Source organism: Ailuropoda melanoleuca, chromosome 3 (assembly GCF_002007445.2).
Source record: "Ailuropoda melanoleuca isolate Jingjing chromosome 3, ASM200744v2, whole genome shotgun sequence".
NCBI lineage: Eukaryota > Metazoa > Chordata > Mammalia > Carnivora > Ursidae > Ailuropoda > Ailuropoda melanoleuca.
In genome coordinates this window covers 80,557,160-80,574,325 of record NC_048220.1, presented here as the reverse complement: position 1 = coordinate 80,574,325, position 17,166 = coordinate 80,557,160, and the positions used below count along the sequence as shown (strand labels likewise).

The following is a 17,166-nucleotide window of genomic DNA, read 5'->3' as shown; positions in this document are numbered from 1 at the left end:
AGGTGGCTACCGCTTCCCGGCGCCCTGACACGGCGGCTCCCTCCCCCTTCTGTTTAGCTTCCGATATCTGTGCGCGGTTTCACGGCTCCCCGCTTCGTACCTCGATACTCAGCGCTGGAGATGTTCATTTGTAGAGATCCAGATGTATCTTCCTGCGTCTCAGGCTGATTCCGTGGATATTCCTGCTGGTCTGGTACCTATCCAGCTCAACTCAGGGGACCGGCTGAAAAAGGGGTCCCCTACTCCTCCGCCATCTTAACCTCCTCTCCATATTGTTATTTAAAGCTGCTTTTTTTATTTTTGAGGTTCATAATTCCAGAATTATTAAATTAAAAACTCATTTTGTTACTCATACTAAGTGCAAGCTTATTTTTCTGATAGACTCACAAATCCATAATTTCACTTTTGCTGTTTCACTTAAATTTTAGCTATACTTTTACAAGTTACAGGCCTCTGAAAATTAGATACTCCCCCCCCCCCCCCCCCCCCCCCCCCCNCCCCCCCCCCCGGCCATGCCACATTTTCCAAATAGTATTGTATCTCCTTTCTCCCCTAACTGGTCCTCTACAATAATGGCTTTTCTGCAAGTGATTTCATTATTGTTTCAAGTTCCTTAGCTTAAAATTTTACTATTCCTTTCCACTCCGTTCTTTCCCCCTCCTCCATAGCTAAGTAGCATTACTAGATCTTCTCCAAAATGTCTTGTTTGTCCTTTACTCTCCGAGCTCCTACTGCTCATCACAGTAAAGGCCTAGATTACCTCATAAAATTCCCACATTGGTTTCCCAGTTTATTGCTTGAATAGACATAACATTTCATTGAACATATAGAACGCTACTCTTTTGCTCAAATATCTACAACTTACTCTGACCCCATTTATCAGTAGTTATTTTACCTTATCCGTATTTAAAAAGTAGCTTGTATGCCCAACTTGGGGCTCTAATTCACAACCCTGAGATCAAGAGTTGCGTGCTCTACCAACTGAGCCAGCCAGGTGCCCCAACAAGTCTTTTTTTAAACTAAACTCTATGCTCAACATGGGGCTTGAACTCACAACCCCAAGATCGGAATTGCATGCTCCACTGACTGAGCTAGTCAGGCGCCCCTTACCCATTTCTAATATGAACTCTTTACCTCAGCTCAATTTGAGACCCTCACTATCATCCTCTACCTTCTCTCTTCTTGTAGCTACCTCTCTACTAGGAGTCAGTAAGCCTGTTGCCAAGGGAATGAGTAGGCACAGTTCCTGTCACGCATCCCAAAGCAGATGGGACCACCTCCAGGACCGCGGTTGAACAAGGCAGAAGCCTGGTTATGGAACCACCTCTGCATCTACAGACATTAGGCCTGTTACCGGGGGTGCAAGTGGATATGGCCCCTCCACTTCCCTGAGCACACTCCTGCCAGGTCCATGGGTGGGTTCCTGGGTGGGAAGAGCTGCCTCTGGACCAAGGGAGAGTGAGGCTGGAGCCAGGTCACAGAGCTGTTTCAGGGCTCACACACAGTGAGTCTGTTACTGGGGGCACCAACAGGCATGGGTCCTCCTGGGTCCTTTGGTAGATAAGACTGTGGATAACCGGGGCTGGAGCTGAGTTCACAGTGGGGCAAGGATGCATCCAGGTCCTCGGCTGGCACCAGTAAGTGCCAACAGGAGTGCCACCTGGGTCTGGGACTGCCTACTCAGTCTTGGGTTCCACTGGGGTTTCGGAACTTCTTACCTGGATCCCAAGGTCCTGAAAAAGGCATTTGTGTTTATGGATGGCTGCCAAATTGTTTCTATGAGGGAATGAGGGCTGGGGATTTCCTATTCTATCATCTTGCTGACATCAATTCATACATATAATTTCAAATACTGCAGCATGCTAATTTTAACTTGCTAAGTTTTTTGGGGGGGATTTACATTTTCAAAAGAATTCTCTGCTTAACTGTAGCCTTGTATTTGCAATTTATACTATCTCTTTCAAAGTATCAATAGAAAGGATGAAAGATGTCTTAAGCTTGGAAGCTGGACATTGGCCTTCCTCCCCCCACTTTTAAGATGTGTACATACTTTCACTTCTGCCTCCTCTTTCTACCTTCTAGTCTCTTCCTTTCCTATGAATGGAACAAAAGGAAGGAAAAGCACTTGTCTGAATTAGAAAGGCTGTGTTGCGAGAGATAAGATTAGACTCACCTTCACCTGGTTCTGTCACTCATCAGCTGTGTAATGCTAGGGGACTTACAACCAAGTTGAAGGTCATATGTTCCTTCTATTATGCTAAGTATAAGATGGTCTTCATAGCAGGGATTGTAGTGAGGACTAGAATAAGGGCACATAATAGTAGGAATGTCCAAGTTTTCTAGTTACAATAATAATAACAATTATTTTTACTAGTCTGGATTATAAAAATCTATATTGAATTAAGAAAAGTTAAGGATTTTGACTTTTTCATATTGTACTTATATCTTTATTCAAGAGAGCACTGATGAGTTCCAGTGTCGTATAGGCTATTGTCAGGATTTAAGGGACAGTACAATACAGAATTTAATTGACTCTGAAACCATTCCATCTCCCTTCCTGAACCTTCTCTTCCTCTTGTTTTTCTTACCTGCTTCAGAATACTTGGTACTTTCATGTTGCTCTTTGGCTAACTTTAGTTCATATACCCTTTGAGACTTGCTGTATTATTTTTTTCTCCAAATTTATCCCATCACTACCTAAATGGGAATTCTCTTCTGCGGGCACCTGGGTGGCTCAATTGGTTAAGCGGCTGCCTTCAGCTCAGATCATGATCCCAGGGTCCTGGGATGGTGCCTTGCGTTGTTGGGCTCCCTGCTGAGCAGGGAGTCTGCTTCTCCCGCTCCCTCTGACCCCTCCACCCCAGCTCATGCTTTCACTCTGTCTCTCTCAAATAAATAAATAAAATCTTAAAAAAAAAAAAAGAATTCTCTTTTCCTGAATAGTATTGCATAGCAATAAGGTAAGAAATAAGAATTAAGATAAAGAGTAAAGAGAAACTTCTCTTCCTTTCTATATGGGAGAAGTATGTTTTAAAAGTGGAGCTGGACAATTTATATTAATTATTAATTGGTATATAAGTCTTAGAAGGAGAAGTGTCTTAGACTTTAAAAAATCTCTTCTGGATTCATTGTTCCCTTTCCTCTATTTCAGTTGAATTATGTCTCTATTATTAAAAAAAAATCTTCCAGCCTATAATTATATCAGCAATTTTTGTCTGCTTTTCACATTATTTTCAAGGCTTTCTTCTTGGTTCAAATGCCATGTTTCATAAAGCTTGGTCATTTTTATAAAAGGCAGTGATTTTTCTCCTGTTCTCTAGTTCATTATAAAAATTCACCATGGTGGTCTAAGTATTCCTATTGCCTTAAAAAATGCCTCTTTCCTTGAATTCTGACGGGTTTTTTTTTTTTTTTAATACACCTGGTTTACCTGTCCAACTTTAAGTTTATGAGGTATGATACTAGTTAGGTGCAGATCTTTTCTTATGGCTGGAAATTTTAAAACAAACTGTGATCTTTTAAAATTAAAGAAGTAAGAGCTGTGAAGAGTAAAACAAATTCCAAATCTCAGAATATCAGACTTTAAAATATTAGCAAAACCAAGTTTTTTCTTTTTCACAAAACTGTGCTTTTCTAAGATGAATAAAGCAACGTTTTCCCAAAGAATATATCTTTTTCAGCAGGTGATCAAGTGATATGGATTGGATACTATGGCTTAGTGTATAACCTGGTGAAAATGTCATGGGAACTTCGGGGAGATGATGAGCAGGATGGATTTAGAAACAAAATATTGCAAATATTACAGAAAACAAAGGATCATGAGAAAGATGGGCGAATCCATAATGGCATACATATAGCTCAGGTAAGATAAAAGCCAAGGCAATAAACTGGTACTTCTATTGTCAGGAAGTGTTTGTCCTTTCTCTCTGAGGAAAAGGGAATGTCCATATTCAGTGAGGGTCAGTGACTTACAGCTGAGAACACTGTTTTTAAAATTTAATATTGATCTCTGTTCGGTTAAAGATAAGAGGATTAGCACACTTCTGACTAAGAAGCTTGAAGAGAGGAGGTGATTTTGGGGAAGAATAATTGTTCTGCTTTGGGTTTGTGCCTGAGAGACATTTTAAGTATGCTAACCACGCATTCCAGTTTGCCCAGGTTAGCCTGGGTCTATGCCTAAATTTTCCAGCTTTCTTATTAGTAATGAATTAATTCACTCTCAAAAGTGTTGCAATTTGGATAATAAATTATTTAGTTATCTTGTTTGTAAATTTTTCCTTCCAGCATTCAATAATACAAATTACAAATCTGGATTCACTAACACTACTCTTTTTCTTTAAAGTTAAATATGTATTTTACAAGTTCTTGGTTTTTCTAGTTCTTTTTTTTCCTCAGTTTTTTCTTCAAGTATAATTAACACAGTGTTATATTAGTTTCGGGTGCACATTATACTGATTCAGCAATTCTACACATTACCTGTGCTCATCTTTATTTTTTTATTATATTTTTTATTATATTGTGTTAGTCACCATACAGTATCCCTAGTTTTTGATGTAAAGTTCCATGATTCATTATTTGCGTATAACACCCAGTGTACCGTGCAATACGTGCCCTCCTTAATACCCATCCCCAGCCTACCCCATTCCCCAAACCCCCTTCCCTCTGAAGCCCTCAGTTTGTTTCCCAGAGTCCATAGTCTCTCATGGTTCATTCCCTCCTTCTCCTTACCACCCCCTTTCTTCTACCGATTATCCTACTTCTTAGGTTCCATAAATGAGTGAGACCATATGATAATTGTATTTCTCTGCTTGGCTTATTTCGCTTAGCATTATCTCCTCCAGTGCCGTCCATGTTGCAGCAAATGTTGAGAAATTCTTCTTTCTGATGGCTGAGTAATATGCCATTGAATATATGGACAACATCTTCTTAATCCAGTCATCTGTTGAAGGGCATCTCGGCTCCTTCCACGATTTAGCTATTGTGGACAATGCTGCTGAACATTGGGGTGCATATGGCCCTTCTCTTCACTACGTCTGTATCTTTGGGGTAAATACCCAGTAGTGCAATGGCTGGGTCATTGGGTAGCTCAATTTTTAACTTTTTAAGGGACCTCCACACTGTTTCCCACAGTGGCTGTACCAACTTGCATTCCCACCAACAATGTAGGAGGGATCCCCTTTCTCCACATCCTCTCCAACATTTGTTGTTTCCTGTCTTGTCAATTTTTGCCATTCTAACTGACGTAAGGTGGTATTTCAAGGTGCTTTTGATGTGAATTTCCCTGATGGCTAATGATTTTGAACATTTTTTCATGTGTCTGTTAGCCATTTGTATGTGTTCATTGGAAAAGTGTCTGTTCATATCTTCTGCCCATTTTTAGATTTGTTTATTTGTTGCTCGTGTATTGAGTTTGAGAAGTTCTTTGTAGATCTTGGATACCAGTCTTTTATTTGTAGCATCATTTGCAAATATATTCTCCCATTCCATGGGCTGCCTCTTAGTTTTTTTGACTGTTTCCTTGGCTGTGCAGAAGCTTTTTATCTTGATGAAGTCCCACAAGTTCATTTTTTCTTTTGTTTCTCTTGCCTTTGTAGATGTGTCATGAAAAAGGTTGCTTTGGCCGATGTCGTAGAGGTTGCAGCCTATGTTCTCCTCTAGGATTTTGATGGATTCCTGTCTCACATCGAGGTCTTTCATCCATTTGGAGTTTATCTTTGTGTATGGTGTGAGAGAGTGGCCAAGTTTCATCTTTTGCATGTAGCTGTCCAATTTTCCCAGCACCATTTATTGAAGAGACTGTCTTTTTTCCACTGGATATTTTTCCCTGCTTTGTCAAAGATGAGTTGCCCATAGAGCCGAGGGTCCATTTCTGGGTTCTCTATTCAGTTCCATTGGTCTATGTGTCTGTTTTTGTGCCAGTACCATGCTGTCTTTGTGATCACAGCTTTGTAGTACAGCTCGAAATCCGGCAACGTGATGCCCCCAGCCTTGTTTTTCCTTTTCAATAATTCCTTGGTGATTTGGGGCCTTTTCTGGTTCCACACAAAATTAAGGGCTGTTTGTTCCAGTTCTTTGAAAAATGTCATTGGTATTTTGATCGGGATAGCATTGAAAGTGTAGATTGCTCTGGGTAGCATGGACATTTTAACTATGTTAATTCTTCCAATCCATGAGCATGGAATNACTATGCTAAGTCTTCCGATCCATGAGCATGGAATATTTTTCCATATTTTTGTGTCTTCTTCAATGTCTTTCAAGAGTGATTTNGGTTTCTAGAATATAGATCCATTACATCTCTGGTTAAGTTAATTCCAAGATAACATATGATTTTTGGTGCTATAGTAAATGGAATAGATTCCCTAATTTCTCTTTCTTCAGTCTCATTGCTCGTGTATAGAAATGCAACTGATTTCTGAACATTGATTTTGTATCCCGCCACATTACTGAATTGTTCTATAACTTCTAATAGTTTGGGAGTGGATTCTTTTGGGTTTTCCATATAGAGTATCATGTCATCTGCAAAGAGAGACAGTTTGACTTCTTCTTTGCCGATTTGGATACCTTTGATCCCTTTTTGTCTTCTGATTGCTGTTGCAAGGACTTCTAGTACTATGTTGAATAATAGTGGCGAGAGTGGGCATCCTTGTNAACTCCCTCTTTGCCTATTTGGATACCTTTTATCCCTTTTTGTTGTCTGATTGCTGTTTCAAGGACTTCTAGTACTATGTTGAATAATAATGGCGAGAGTGGGCATCCTTGTTGTGATCCTGATCTTTCAGGAAGAGCTTCCAGCTTTTCCCCATTGAGAATGATATTTGCCATAGGCTTTTCATAGATGGTTTTATGAAATTGAGAAATGTACCCTCTATCCCTACACTCTGAAGGGTTTTAATCAGGAAAGGATGCTGTAGTTTGTCAAATGCTTTTTCTGCATCAATTGAGAGGATCATATGGTTCTTGAGTCTTTTCTTGTTGATATGATGTATCACATCTGCCTGATATGAGAATTGCTACCCCAGCTGTCTTTTGAGGTTCATTCACATGAAAAATGGTTCTCCATCCCTTTACTTTCATTTTTTTAAAAAGATTTTATTTATTTATTCAACAGAGATAGAGACAGGCAGCGAGAGAGGGAACACAAGCAGGGGGAGTGGGAGAAGAAGAAGCAGGCTCATAGCAGAGGATTCTGATGTGGGGCTCGATCCCATAACGCTGGGATCACGCCCTGAGCCAAAGGCAGACGCTTAACCGCTGTGCCACCCAGGCGCCCCCATCCCTTTACTTTCAGTCTGGATGTATCTTTAGTTTCAAGATGAGTCTCTTGTAGACAGGAAATGGATGGGTCATGTCTTTTTATCTGATCTGCAACCCTATGGCATTTTATGGGAGCATTTAGGCCATTCACATTGAGAGTGATGATTGAGAGATATGATTTTAATGATGTCATGTTGCCTGTGAAGTCTTTGTTTCTATAGATTGTAAATTTCTGTTCTGTATCACTCTTGGGGCCTTTTTACTTTTATAGAATTCCCCTTAATATCTCCTGTAGGGGTGGTTTCGTGNTCCCCTTAATATCTCCTGTAGGGGTGGTTTCGTGGTTATGAATTTGGTGAGTGTCTGGTGATCCTGGAAGTTTCTTATCTCTCCACCAGTTCTGAATGACGGCCTTGCTGGATAAAAGATCCTTGGCTGCATGTTTTTCTCGGATAGAGCTTTAAAAATACTCTGCCAACTCTTCCTCTCATTCCAGGTCTGTGTAGACAGGTCTGACATAATTCTGATATTTTTGCCTCTGTACCTGAGAAATTTCTTCACCCTGGCTACTTTCAATACTGTATCCTTGGATCTAATATTGCAATTGCACTATGACATGAAGTCTGTAGGTTGGTCATGGTTGACCTTGGGAGGGGTCCTCTCTGCCTCTCGGACACATTGCTTGTTCCCTTTGCTAGATTAGGGAAGTTTTCAGCTACAATTTGTTCAAATATCTCTTCTAGACCTCTCTCTTTCTCCACCCCCTCGAGGATCCCGATGATTCTGACATTGGAACGTTTCATTGAGTTGGTAATCTCCCGTAATCTACATTCTTGAGATTGGATTTTTTTGAGCCAAGTTTCTGTTTTAACTTTCTCTTTTACCATCCCATCCTCCAATTCACTAATTCGTTCTTGTGCCTCATTTACCCTGGCCGTCAGAGCATCTAGTCTTGACTGCATTTGATTCATAGCATTTTTAATTTCTGCCAGATTTGCTCTCATTTCCGCTCTTAGAGATTCTATATTCTCATTAATATTTTCGTTAATATTTTTTTCAAGTCTGCACACCATCTTGACCATTGTTATTCTGAACTCCATTTCTGACAATTTGGTTATATCCATATCCATCAGTTCTGTGGCAGAGGCCACAGACTCATTGCCTTTTCTTTGCTGGGGGGGATTTCTCCTTCTCGTCATTCTGATGAGGAGAGGTTGCGGGGGTTGCCCAGAGCCCACATTATTGGCCAGGACCCAGGCCGTGCGCACTTGTTTTATAGGGACCTTAGGGATGTGGCCTTCTTGTTTTTTCAGCCTGCCTTCTGGGGGAGAGGCCTGCTGCACTGATATTCAGGCAGCCCTGTTTGGGTAGAGTTTTCCTGTCCCCTGCGAGGGGGAATGGGGATAGGCACAATGTGAGCTGGTATTTCCCAGCTTTTGTTCTCTGGCAGCTTTCCCTGGTGGCTTTCTTTGACTCTTCTGAGAGTCAGAGCAGCAGTGGCCAAATCCTAGCCTCTGTCTCAGAACAGAGAGATCACAGTCTGCTCTCCACTGAGCTCTCCTGGCCTCTTTACCTCTGTTTCTGTTGGTGCCACTAAAAACCTTGCAGCATCCTGGGTTGTGTACCCCACAGCTGTTGTCCCAGGCCTCACTTCCAGGGCTGGCATGTCTCTGTCCTTTGTGTTTCTAACACTGCCAGCTGCCCCTGGTTCCATGCACCCCCAAGCTCTCTGTTTCAGTCTAGTTCCAGTGAGCGCTCTGGAGCTCTGGATTTTAGTCTGGTCTCACGTGCATTCCCAGGCTCATGGTCTCAGTCTGCTCTCTTGCAGGTGCCAGTCTTGGAGTCTGGCCTGCTCCCCAGTGCAGGTGGCTACCGCTTCCAGTGCCTGAGCATGACGGCTCCCTCCCCCTTCTGTTTATCTTCCAATATCTGTGCATGGTTTCACGGCTCCCCACTTCGTACCTCAAAACTCAGCGCTGGAGATGTTTATTTGTAGAGATCCAGATGTATCTCCCTCGTCTCAGGCTGATTTCGTGGGTGTTCAGGATGGTCTGGTACCTATCCAGCTCAACTCAGGGGACCAACTAAAAAAGGGGTTCCCTACTCCTCTGCCATCTTAAATCCCCTCCTACCTCTTGGTTTTTCTAGTTCTAGTTGAATGACTATGTATATTTTTTCTTCACATTCAAAGAAAATCATTATGAAACTAGCTATCCATTCTTCATGAAATGCAAATGTGATTTTCCAGAATGTTTTATCCATATGGTATCCTATGATATTTTAAAACTCCCACCAGTTTTTTCTTTTCTATGTCTTATTTTGATCTAGGTTAATTTGTTTGTTATCCTAAACTACACTTCTTTCTTCCTATGACTGAAGTTTCTGGTTTTTTCTTGGTTTCACAGGTGCAATTATCCTAACACTCTTAATATCCTGTTTTCTAATAATAACTGGGGATGTGAATGAATGTTAGCAAGAAGAGCAAATAATGATTTCATTCTGTGTAATGGATTGTCAAAGCATATGGGTGGGCCATTATTGCAACACAGACCATTTACACTCCAGATTCTTACTAGGAAACAAAAACTTAAACTCCTTGGTTTTAAATCATAAATCTGACTTGGAGTAATAATCTTTATGGAGGACTATCTAAAAACATGCATTGCTTTTCTCTAGACTTCTAGTATCTTTTTATAGAGAAGACAGTCAAGAGCTATCCACTTGAACTACGTTGTTTTAGATTCCATGGGCCGGTTTTATGCAACCATGCTTTCGTTTTATTCTTGATTGTGGGTAGAACATAGAAGGAAAAGGAAAAAAATAATTACTGTTGTATCTATTACAGTGATGACCACTATATCACTCAGTATCCCCTTTGTTGGTATTTAAGAAATAATCCCTCCTTAGTTCCATGTGCTCTCTGAAACTTATTATTATTTGTATAAGCTGCTCAATACAGTTTTTAAAAAATGAGAGTCAAATTTTGGCTAGTTTCTAAACAGAAATAGAGGACTATATGTATTCATCTCACCCAGTCTTATTATTTTCTCTTTGTTTTTTCATTTTCCATCAATTTTCAATCATTCGTATTATTCTCTGGTTTTGCTCCTATTTTTATATGCTACTTCTCATCTCAAATGCATTGTATACCGTCACCAAATAAATAAGACAACTCAAATTCGTCATTTCTATAATTAGAATCCTATTTATGTGCCTGTTTTCAGGGCCAATCATTTGGTATAGGATAATCTTCTTTCTTCAAAATTCTAGTAAATATCTATAGATGATTACATTCGAAATTCGTAAGTCAGTTAATCAGACATAGCACATATTTTTTAGTTGGTAGGTCCAAGGAAAGACCCATTACTGAAGCAGTCAGTTCTGAGAATAAAAGAATAAACAAAAGTATAACTAGATGTGCTAATTAATTTTTTATGCTTAGTGAGAAGACTTCTAAAGGATGCTTTCATTCATCTTAAATAGGAAATGTGTGGGAAGGCAAGATTTCCTCAGAGAAAATTCTAAACTATAAATTTCTTTTTTGTTTTTAAAGATTTTTTATTGATTTATTTGAGAAAGAAAGAGAGCACATACAAGGGGAGGGACAGAGGGAGAGGGAGAAGACTCCCCACTGAGCAGGGAGCCTGATCCCAGGACCCCAGGATCATCACCTGAGCCAGAGGCAGATGCTTAACTTACTGAGCCAACCAGGTGCCCCTAAACTAGAAATTTCTACAGGCAGTTATATTAAATTAGATATAGTACATATTTAATGTAAGAAATACATTTATTTGCATTAGATAGATTAACTAAAAGATACAATTCACTCTATATCTATATTATCGGAAAGTTAGGTAGAGATAGAGACATTTGGATTGTTAAATAACAAAATTGTGATTTATGGATATAAATGATAGAATGCCTAGCCAGTGACTTTGAAATATCACTTAATTTAGTTTGAAATCCTTTATTTAATATTAAGATACTACCAGTATATACACTAATAAATTATATAAAAATTTTAACCAAATTCAGTAGAAAATATGAAATAAATATGTACATATTGGGTCCTAAATTTATTTTGCCATGCTGAATTCTGTGGAAGACACAAAGAAACCCAAAAAATGACCTTTACACAATAATTTCTACTGTCTCATTCAGGAAACAGAAGATTCAGAAGATGGAATATCATAGGGTCGCCTGAGTGACTCAGTCAGTTAAGTGTCTGCCTTCAGCTCAGGTCATGATCTCAGGGTGCTGGTATGGAGCCCTGCGTGGTCAGGTTCCCTGCTCAGTGGTCCCTCTCCCTCTGTCCTCTGCCTCCCATTAATCCCCCACCTTGCGTGCATGTGTGTGCGCAAACTTTCTCTCTCAAATAAATAAAATCTTAAAAAAAAAGAAGATGGAATATTATATATATGGCAAGTCCCATCAAAGTTCATGGGACACAATGAGAGTTCAGATAAATGTTTGGTCTCTAACTTTTTCCTTACATTAATGAGGAATACATTGTTGTCATCTTTAAGTAGTACTTGAGCTGGAAACTTAAATGATGAGTTATGTTAAACGACTCAAGGAAGCAGGGTCAAGGAGTGTGTCTCTTAGAAAAGAAACTGTGAGCCAAGCAGAAATAAGAACACTGTAAGAAAAAGCCATTGGTTTACTTGTGTTGGATTGGGCAGTAGTAGACATTACACTTGAAAGTTATGTTTGGGTTACCAAGCTAATGTCTTAAAAACTTAGAGATGGTTTCATAAAAATAAAAATGCTAAGTAAAACAATTAGTTTTGAGAGAAAATTTTTTTTTTTAATTTTAATAGATGGGTAATTTGTGTTGGGTAAAATCATGTATACACTTTCTTATATCTTTTTAAAATAATGAATTATTGTTTTGGAGCTTTTGGTACATTATTAGAGTAATTGTCCCCAATTTATTTAAGACTCCCTATATTCATATCCTTGGCATTATTTCTTCTATACTCAAATTCTTGGCTTGACCACATGACTTGATTTGGACAGTAAGATAATACCAATGTTATGCAAATGGAGATTTTACTTTTTAAAAATTATTTATTTATTTATTTATTTTTAAGATTTTATTTATTTATTTGTGTGTGTGAGAGAGAGAGAGAGAGCGCACATGAACCGGCGGTAGGGGCAGAGGGAGAGGGGAAGCAAACTCCTAGCTGAGCAGGGGGCCAGATGCAGGGCTCAATCCCAGGACTCTGGGATCATGACCTGAGCCAAAGGCAGACACTTAACTCACTGAGCCACCCGGTGCTCCCAAGTGGAGATTTGAAAAGTGCTTACATATTGGGGCCCACCCTCACTTGTTCCCTTGGAACATTGTAACTGTCATGGGAACAAACCCGTTACCCAGTTGGAAGATGAGAGAAAACATGGCACAGAGACAAGCCATCCTAGTTGATCCACTGCCCCCCCCCCAACTCCAAGAGTAACCAGTTCCTGACTGACTGAACAGCTGACTACAGACATATGAATGGGCCCAGCTAAGACCAGAGGAACCATTAAGTGTCCACCTTAAATTGTTGACCTGTGGAACTATGGGCTAAATAAATAACTGTGTTAAAGTTTTGGGGTGATTTTTTTTTTGGCATAGTAAAAGAGTTGCATAATTGAGATTTTAGTCTACTAAATTATTCAATATAAATGTTTCTTTCATTTTTCTCATTTTTTAAAAGGCACTGATAATAGATTTGTTGAGCATTTACTATGTGCCATGTGCTAAACACTTTACATGCATTAATTATTTAATCCTCATAAAAACCATATGTTATTTGTATTTTCATGCTCTTGATTTTACAGATGAGGCAATTGAAATTTTAAATAAAGACATTTAAACTTTTTGAAAGGTGAAGTAACTTGCCCATGGATAGTGTGGTAAATTACATTGTTTGCTTTTTTCTAATGTAGAACAATCATTGCATTCCTGGAATGAAAACACTTGATGATGATGTAATAACATTTTTAATATTGTCATATTTGCTTTGATAATATTTTGCTTAAGATTTTGCATCCATGTTGATGGGTGCAATTGTTCTATAATTTTTTTTCTTATAATGTTTTCAATAAGGTTTTGCACCAAAGTTATGCTGGATTTATGGAATGAATTGGGAAGTGATTATCTTTTTTCCCCTATTCCCTGAAAGAATTTTGTAGTATGGTTATAATTTCTTCTTTAAAAATTCTGTAGTATTGACAAAGCTATCCATTTGTCATGGATACTTACAGAAAGGTTTTAATTGTTTTTTTTTTTTTTTTTTTTTTTGACAGAGAGAGAAAGAGAGAGGAGCAGGGGAGGGGCAGAGGGAGAGGGTGAGAGAGAATCTTAAGCAGGCTCCATGCCCAGTGCGGAGCCCGATGTGAGGCTCAATCTCATGACCCTGAGATCAAGAGTCTGATGCTTGACCAACTGAGTCACCCAGGTACCCCGTGGAATTCTTTTACAGCTGTATAGCTTCTTAGACTTTAATTTTCCTTGCATCAGTTTTTTTCTAGGAATTTCATCTGCGATATTTTATGAGGTTGCTCATAATATCTTTGTATGGTAGCTCAATGTCTCCAGGATCTGCCATGATAATCTCTCTTTCATTCCTGACTCTTACTATTTTTGCTTTAGTTCTCTTTTTAATCTCTCATGCTAAGGATGTAATCAACTTCTTTGTCTTTTAAAAAACAGCTTTTGGGGCACCTGGGTGGCTCAGTCAGTTAAGTATCTGACTCTTGATTTTTGCCTGGGTCATGATCTCAGCGTAGTGAGATTGAGCCCTCAGTCTGGCTCTGTGCTCAGCATGGAGTCTGAGATTCTCTCCCCCCCCCCCCTCCCCCCTCTCATGCATGCGCTCTCTAAAATAAATCAATCAATCTTTAAAAAAAAAAAAACCAAAAAACCTTGATTCTTTTGATACTGATATTCTATATTATGTTTTCTTTAATTTAATATCTGATATAGATTTATATTTCCTTCTGCTAATTTTTTTGCATTTAATGTGTTGCTCCTTTTCCAAAATTACTTAACTGTAATTTTGTCACTGACTTGAAGAATTTTTCTAATATATGATTTTAATACTATCAATATCCCTCTACACATTAATTTAGATGTATCCTGAAAGTTGTGATAAGTAATATTTTAATTATCATTCAGTTCAAAAGAGTTTCGAATTTCTACTATTATTTCTATTTTAAGCCACAGGTTACTCAAGTTCATGACTTAGTGTCCACACATATGGAGGTTTTACTGTTATGTTTGTGATTTTGATTTCTAGTTCAATTCTACCATGCTCAGTGATGATGCTCTCATTATTATAAAATGTTTTAATAATAATAATAATAATTATTATTATAATAAGCCTACCTTTTGGTTATGAGTATAATCATAGTAGATTTCTTTATTGAGGGGTCTTTTGATTGGTGTTTGCATATCTATTTTCATGTGCAGCTCTTTGGAGAAGCTGTAATTTTTTTTTAACCTAAAGATTATAGTCTTTAAATTTCAATGTTTATTCTATTCACATTTAATATCATTACAATATATGTGTTTATTTCTGTATATTGTTATTTACCATTCTATTTGTACATCCTTTCCTTTTTTAAATCCCATTTTGTGCCTTTTTGGGGAAATTTTTTTTTTAAATGCCATTTCATCCCATCCCCTTTATTTGTCTGTTGGTTACACCTTTGCTTGTTGCCCAAGATGTTACAAAGTGAATCCTTGTATTATTGAAGTCTAACATAAAGAAATTTAATATTTTCCTAGGCCTTAAAACTGTCTTAAAATATTTTAACTTTGGGATGCCTGGATGGCTCAGTTGGTTAAGCATCTGCCTTTACTTACATAATCTTCCTGTTGAACATTTTAATTGTGTGTGTATATGGATGTTGCTTGTGTGGATATGTGGTTACAGATATCAATATATTAATATTTTTTACACTTAATATTCTTTAAATTTACCTACATATTTGCATGTTCCTTTCTTTATTCTTGAATCTCTGACCTTCTGCATGGGATTATTTTTCTTCTGCTCAAAGAAAACCACTTCATATTCTTTTAGTATCTCCTGGTGGCTAATTCTGTCAATTTTCATTTACTTGAAGAGGTTTTCATTCAGTTTAATTCTGAAGGATAGTTTTATTGGCTAAGAATTCTGTGTTGGTATAGATATGACATAAAATTAAGTGCCTAATCAATTGCTCTGTTTATTCTTCCAGGCAATGGTGGTCCTTGCATCATTTTTATGACTTTGGTCATAAAGGTTTTTTTCAGTTTATTACAAGTTGGTATTTTTCTAATGTTAAATTGCATATTAACATGTCTATAGTAGGTTTCAGGAATAATAATGGCTAAACTAACTCCATTAAATTCCCCACACCTGATTATTCGAGTGACCAAAGTGATTAGGTTCTCTGCAGTTCTCAGTTTTTCACTTCTGTGGTCTCTGTGCTCTGTTCTCGAGTTACTCCTATGTGATCCTCTTTCCTAAATTCCACAGCTCATATTCATTCCCTTTCATGTTTAATTTCTCTGAGGAAGATAATATATTTATTTCAGATTTTAAAAGCTGCCTTTTAAAGGAAGTTAATCGTGATACCGTAGGATAAGTTAAACAACTAAATTTCAGATATCTGAATAAGACAAAAGCAAAATGATTTCAAAAGAAGGAGCACATTTGGTCTATAGGTGTAATATGTTATAGCAAATATTTTGATTTTATTAAAATTGTGCTTTTTTGTTTGGAATAGTCTGAACACCTTCTATGTAACCTATCTTTGAAGTCTGTTCAATCTTACAGAACATGTGCGTGGTAAAATCAAGCTTTCCTTTTCTTTTTTGATACTACGTTGGCAACACTTACCTACAGTAATAAACCTACAAAGTTATTTATTCCTAAATATTTTAAAATTTTCCTTAATAGTTTACTAATTCCCAAATTCCATTTAACCACTTATATTACTAGCCTGTGATACCTGTTTAGGCAACAAGTTCTCTGGTGTAAAATGGGCAGCAGCTTTCTTTCACAAGTGGTAAAGACTCTGTCAATCTTTAGGTGCTCCCTCTCTGCTCAGTGTGAGTACAGAACATCTAAAAAACCTATGGAGGCTTGTGTTTCAGATGCTTCCATCTAAAATAAAATATGTATTCTACTTTTATTTCAGTTAATGCAAATGACTATGTTTATAGAACAACCTTTGTTTATTCTTCCCCTCCTAACACCTTGTTGCCAGAAGCTTTCCTCACGTAAAGTCATCATCATATTACCTACACAGAGTGAAACAAAGCCTTAGTGATAAACTATCGTACATTATAATGGGAAAGATTTGTTTCAGAAGGTTTGAATATACCTCTGTGTTTACAGAATTAAGTAGAAATGTTCTCTTTGTATACTTTAAAAATAAATGCGTAATTCATATGATAAACTATTGAATTCAATGAATAAAATTTTGTATTTAATACCTCAATTTATCTGTATCACTGGTAAAGCTTTTACTAACTATATTATGTACTCTCGTGTCTTACATGTTTTTTAAATCCACAATAGTATCCTATCATCTATAATTCTTGTTATGTCTCTTCATGAAATTTAATGCTTAATGGAGGTTACAGGAGAGGTGAAATATTTAATAGCATATTTGAAATGAAAAACAATTCTAAATAGATCCCTAAACATGAGCCCTTCATCTGACAAATTCAATATAAACCCAACTGTTGCCTGAGTATTTGGGAAAGAAATAAAAAAAACTCATATACTCATAGTGGCATAATAAACAAATGTTAATTGATGTGCTTTGTTTGAAATACTTCCAGGGAGACTTGCAATGAGCAAGGCTCCTCTGTATAGGCAATTCAGCAGCATATGTTGGCACGTCTAGGAAAAGTCATCATGTATAAATGCT

General features: G+C 37.8%; 1 protein-coding gene across 1 annotated transcript in view; it reads left to right on the top strand.

Annotated features, from left to right (window-relative positions):
- TMEM232 (transmembrane protein 232) overlaps positions 1-17,166 on the top strand; it is a gene marked incomplete at its 5' end in the record, with an annotated part of 218,342 nt that overhangs the window by 76,897 nt on the left and 124,279 nt on the right. The window contains 1 exon segment of the mRNA XM_034655649.1: positions 3,681-3,862. Within this exon segment, the coding sequence (XP_034511540.1) occupies positions 3,681-3,862 (182 nt within the window).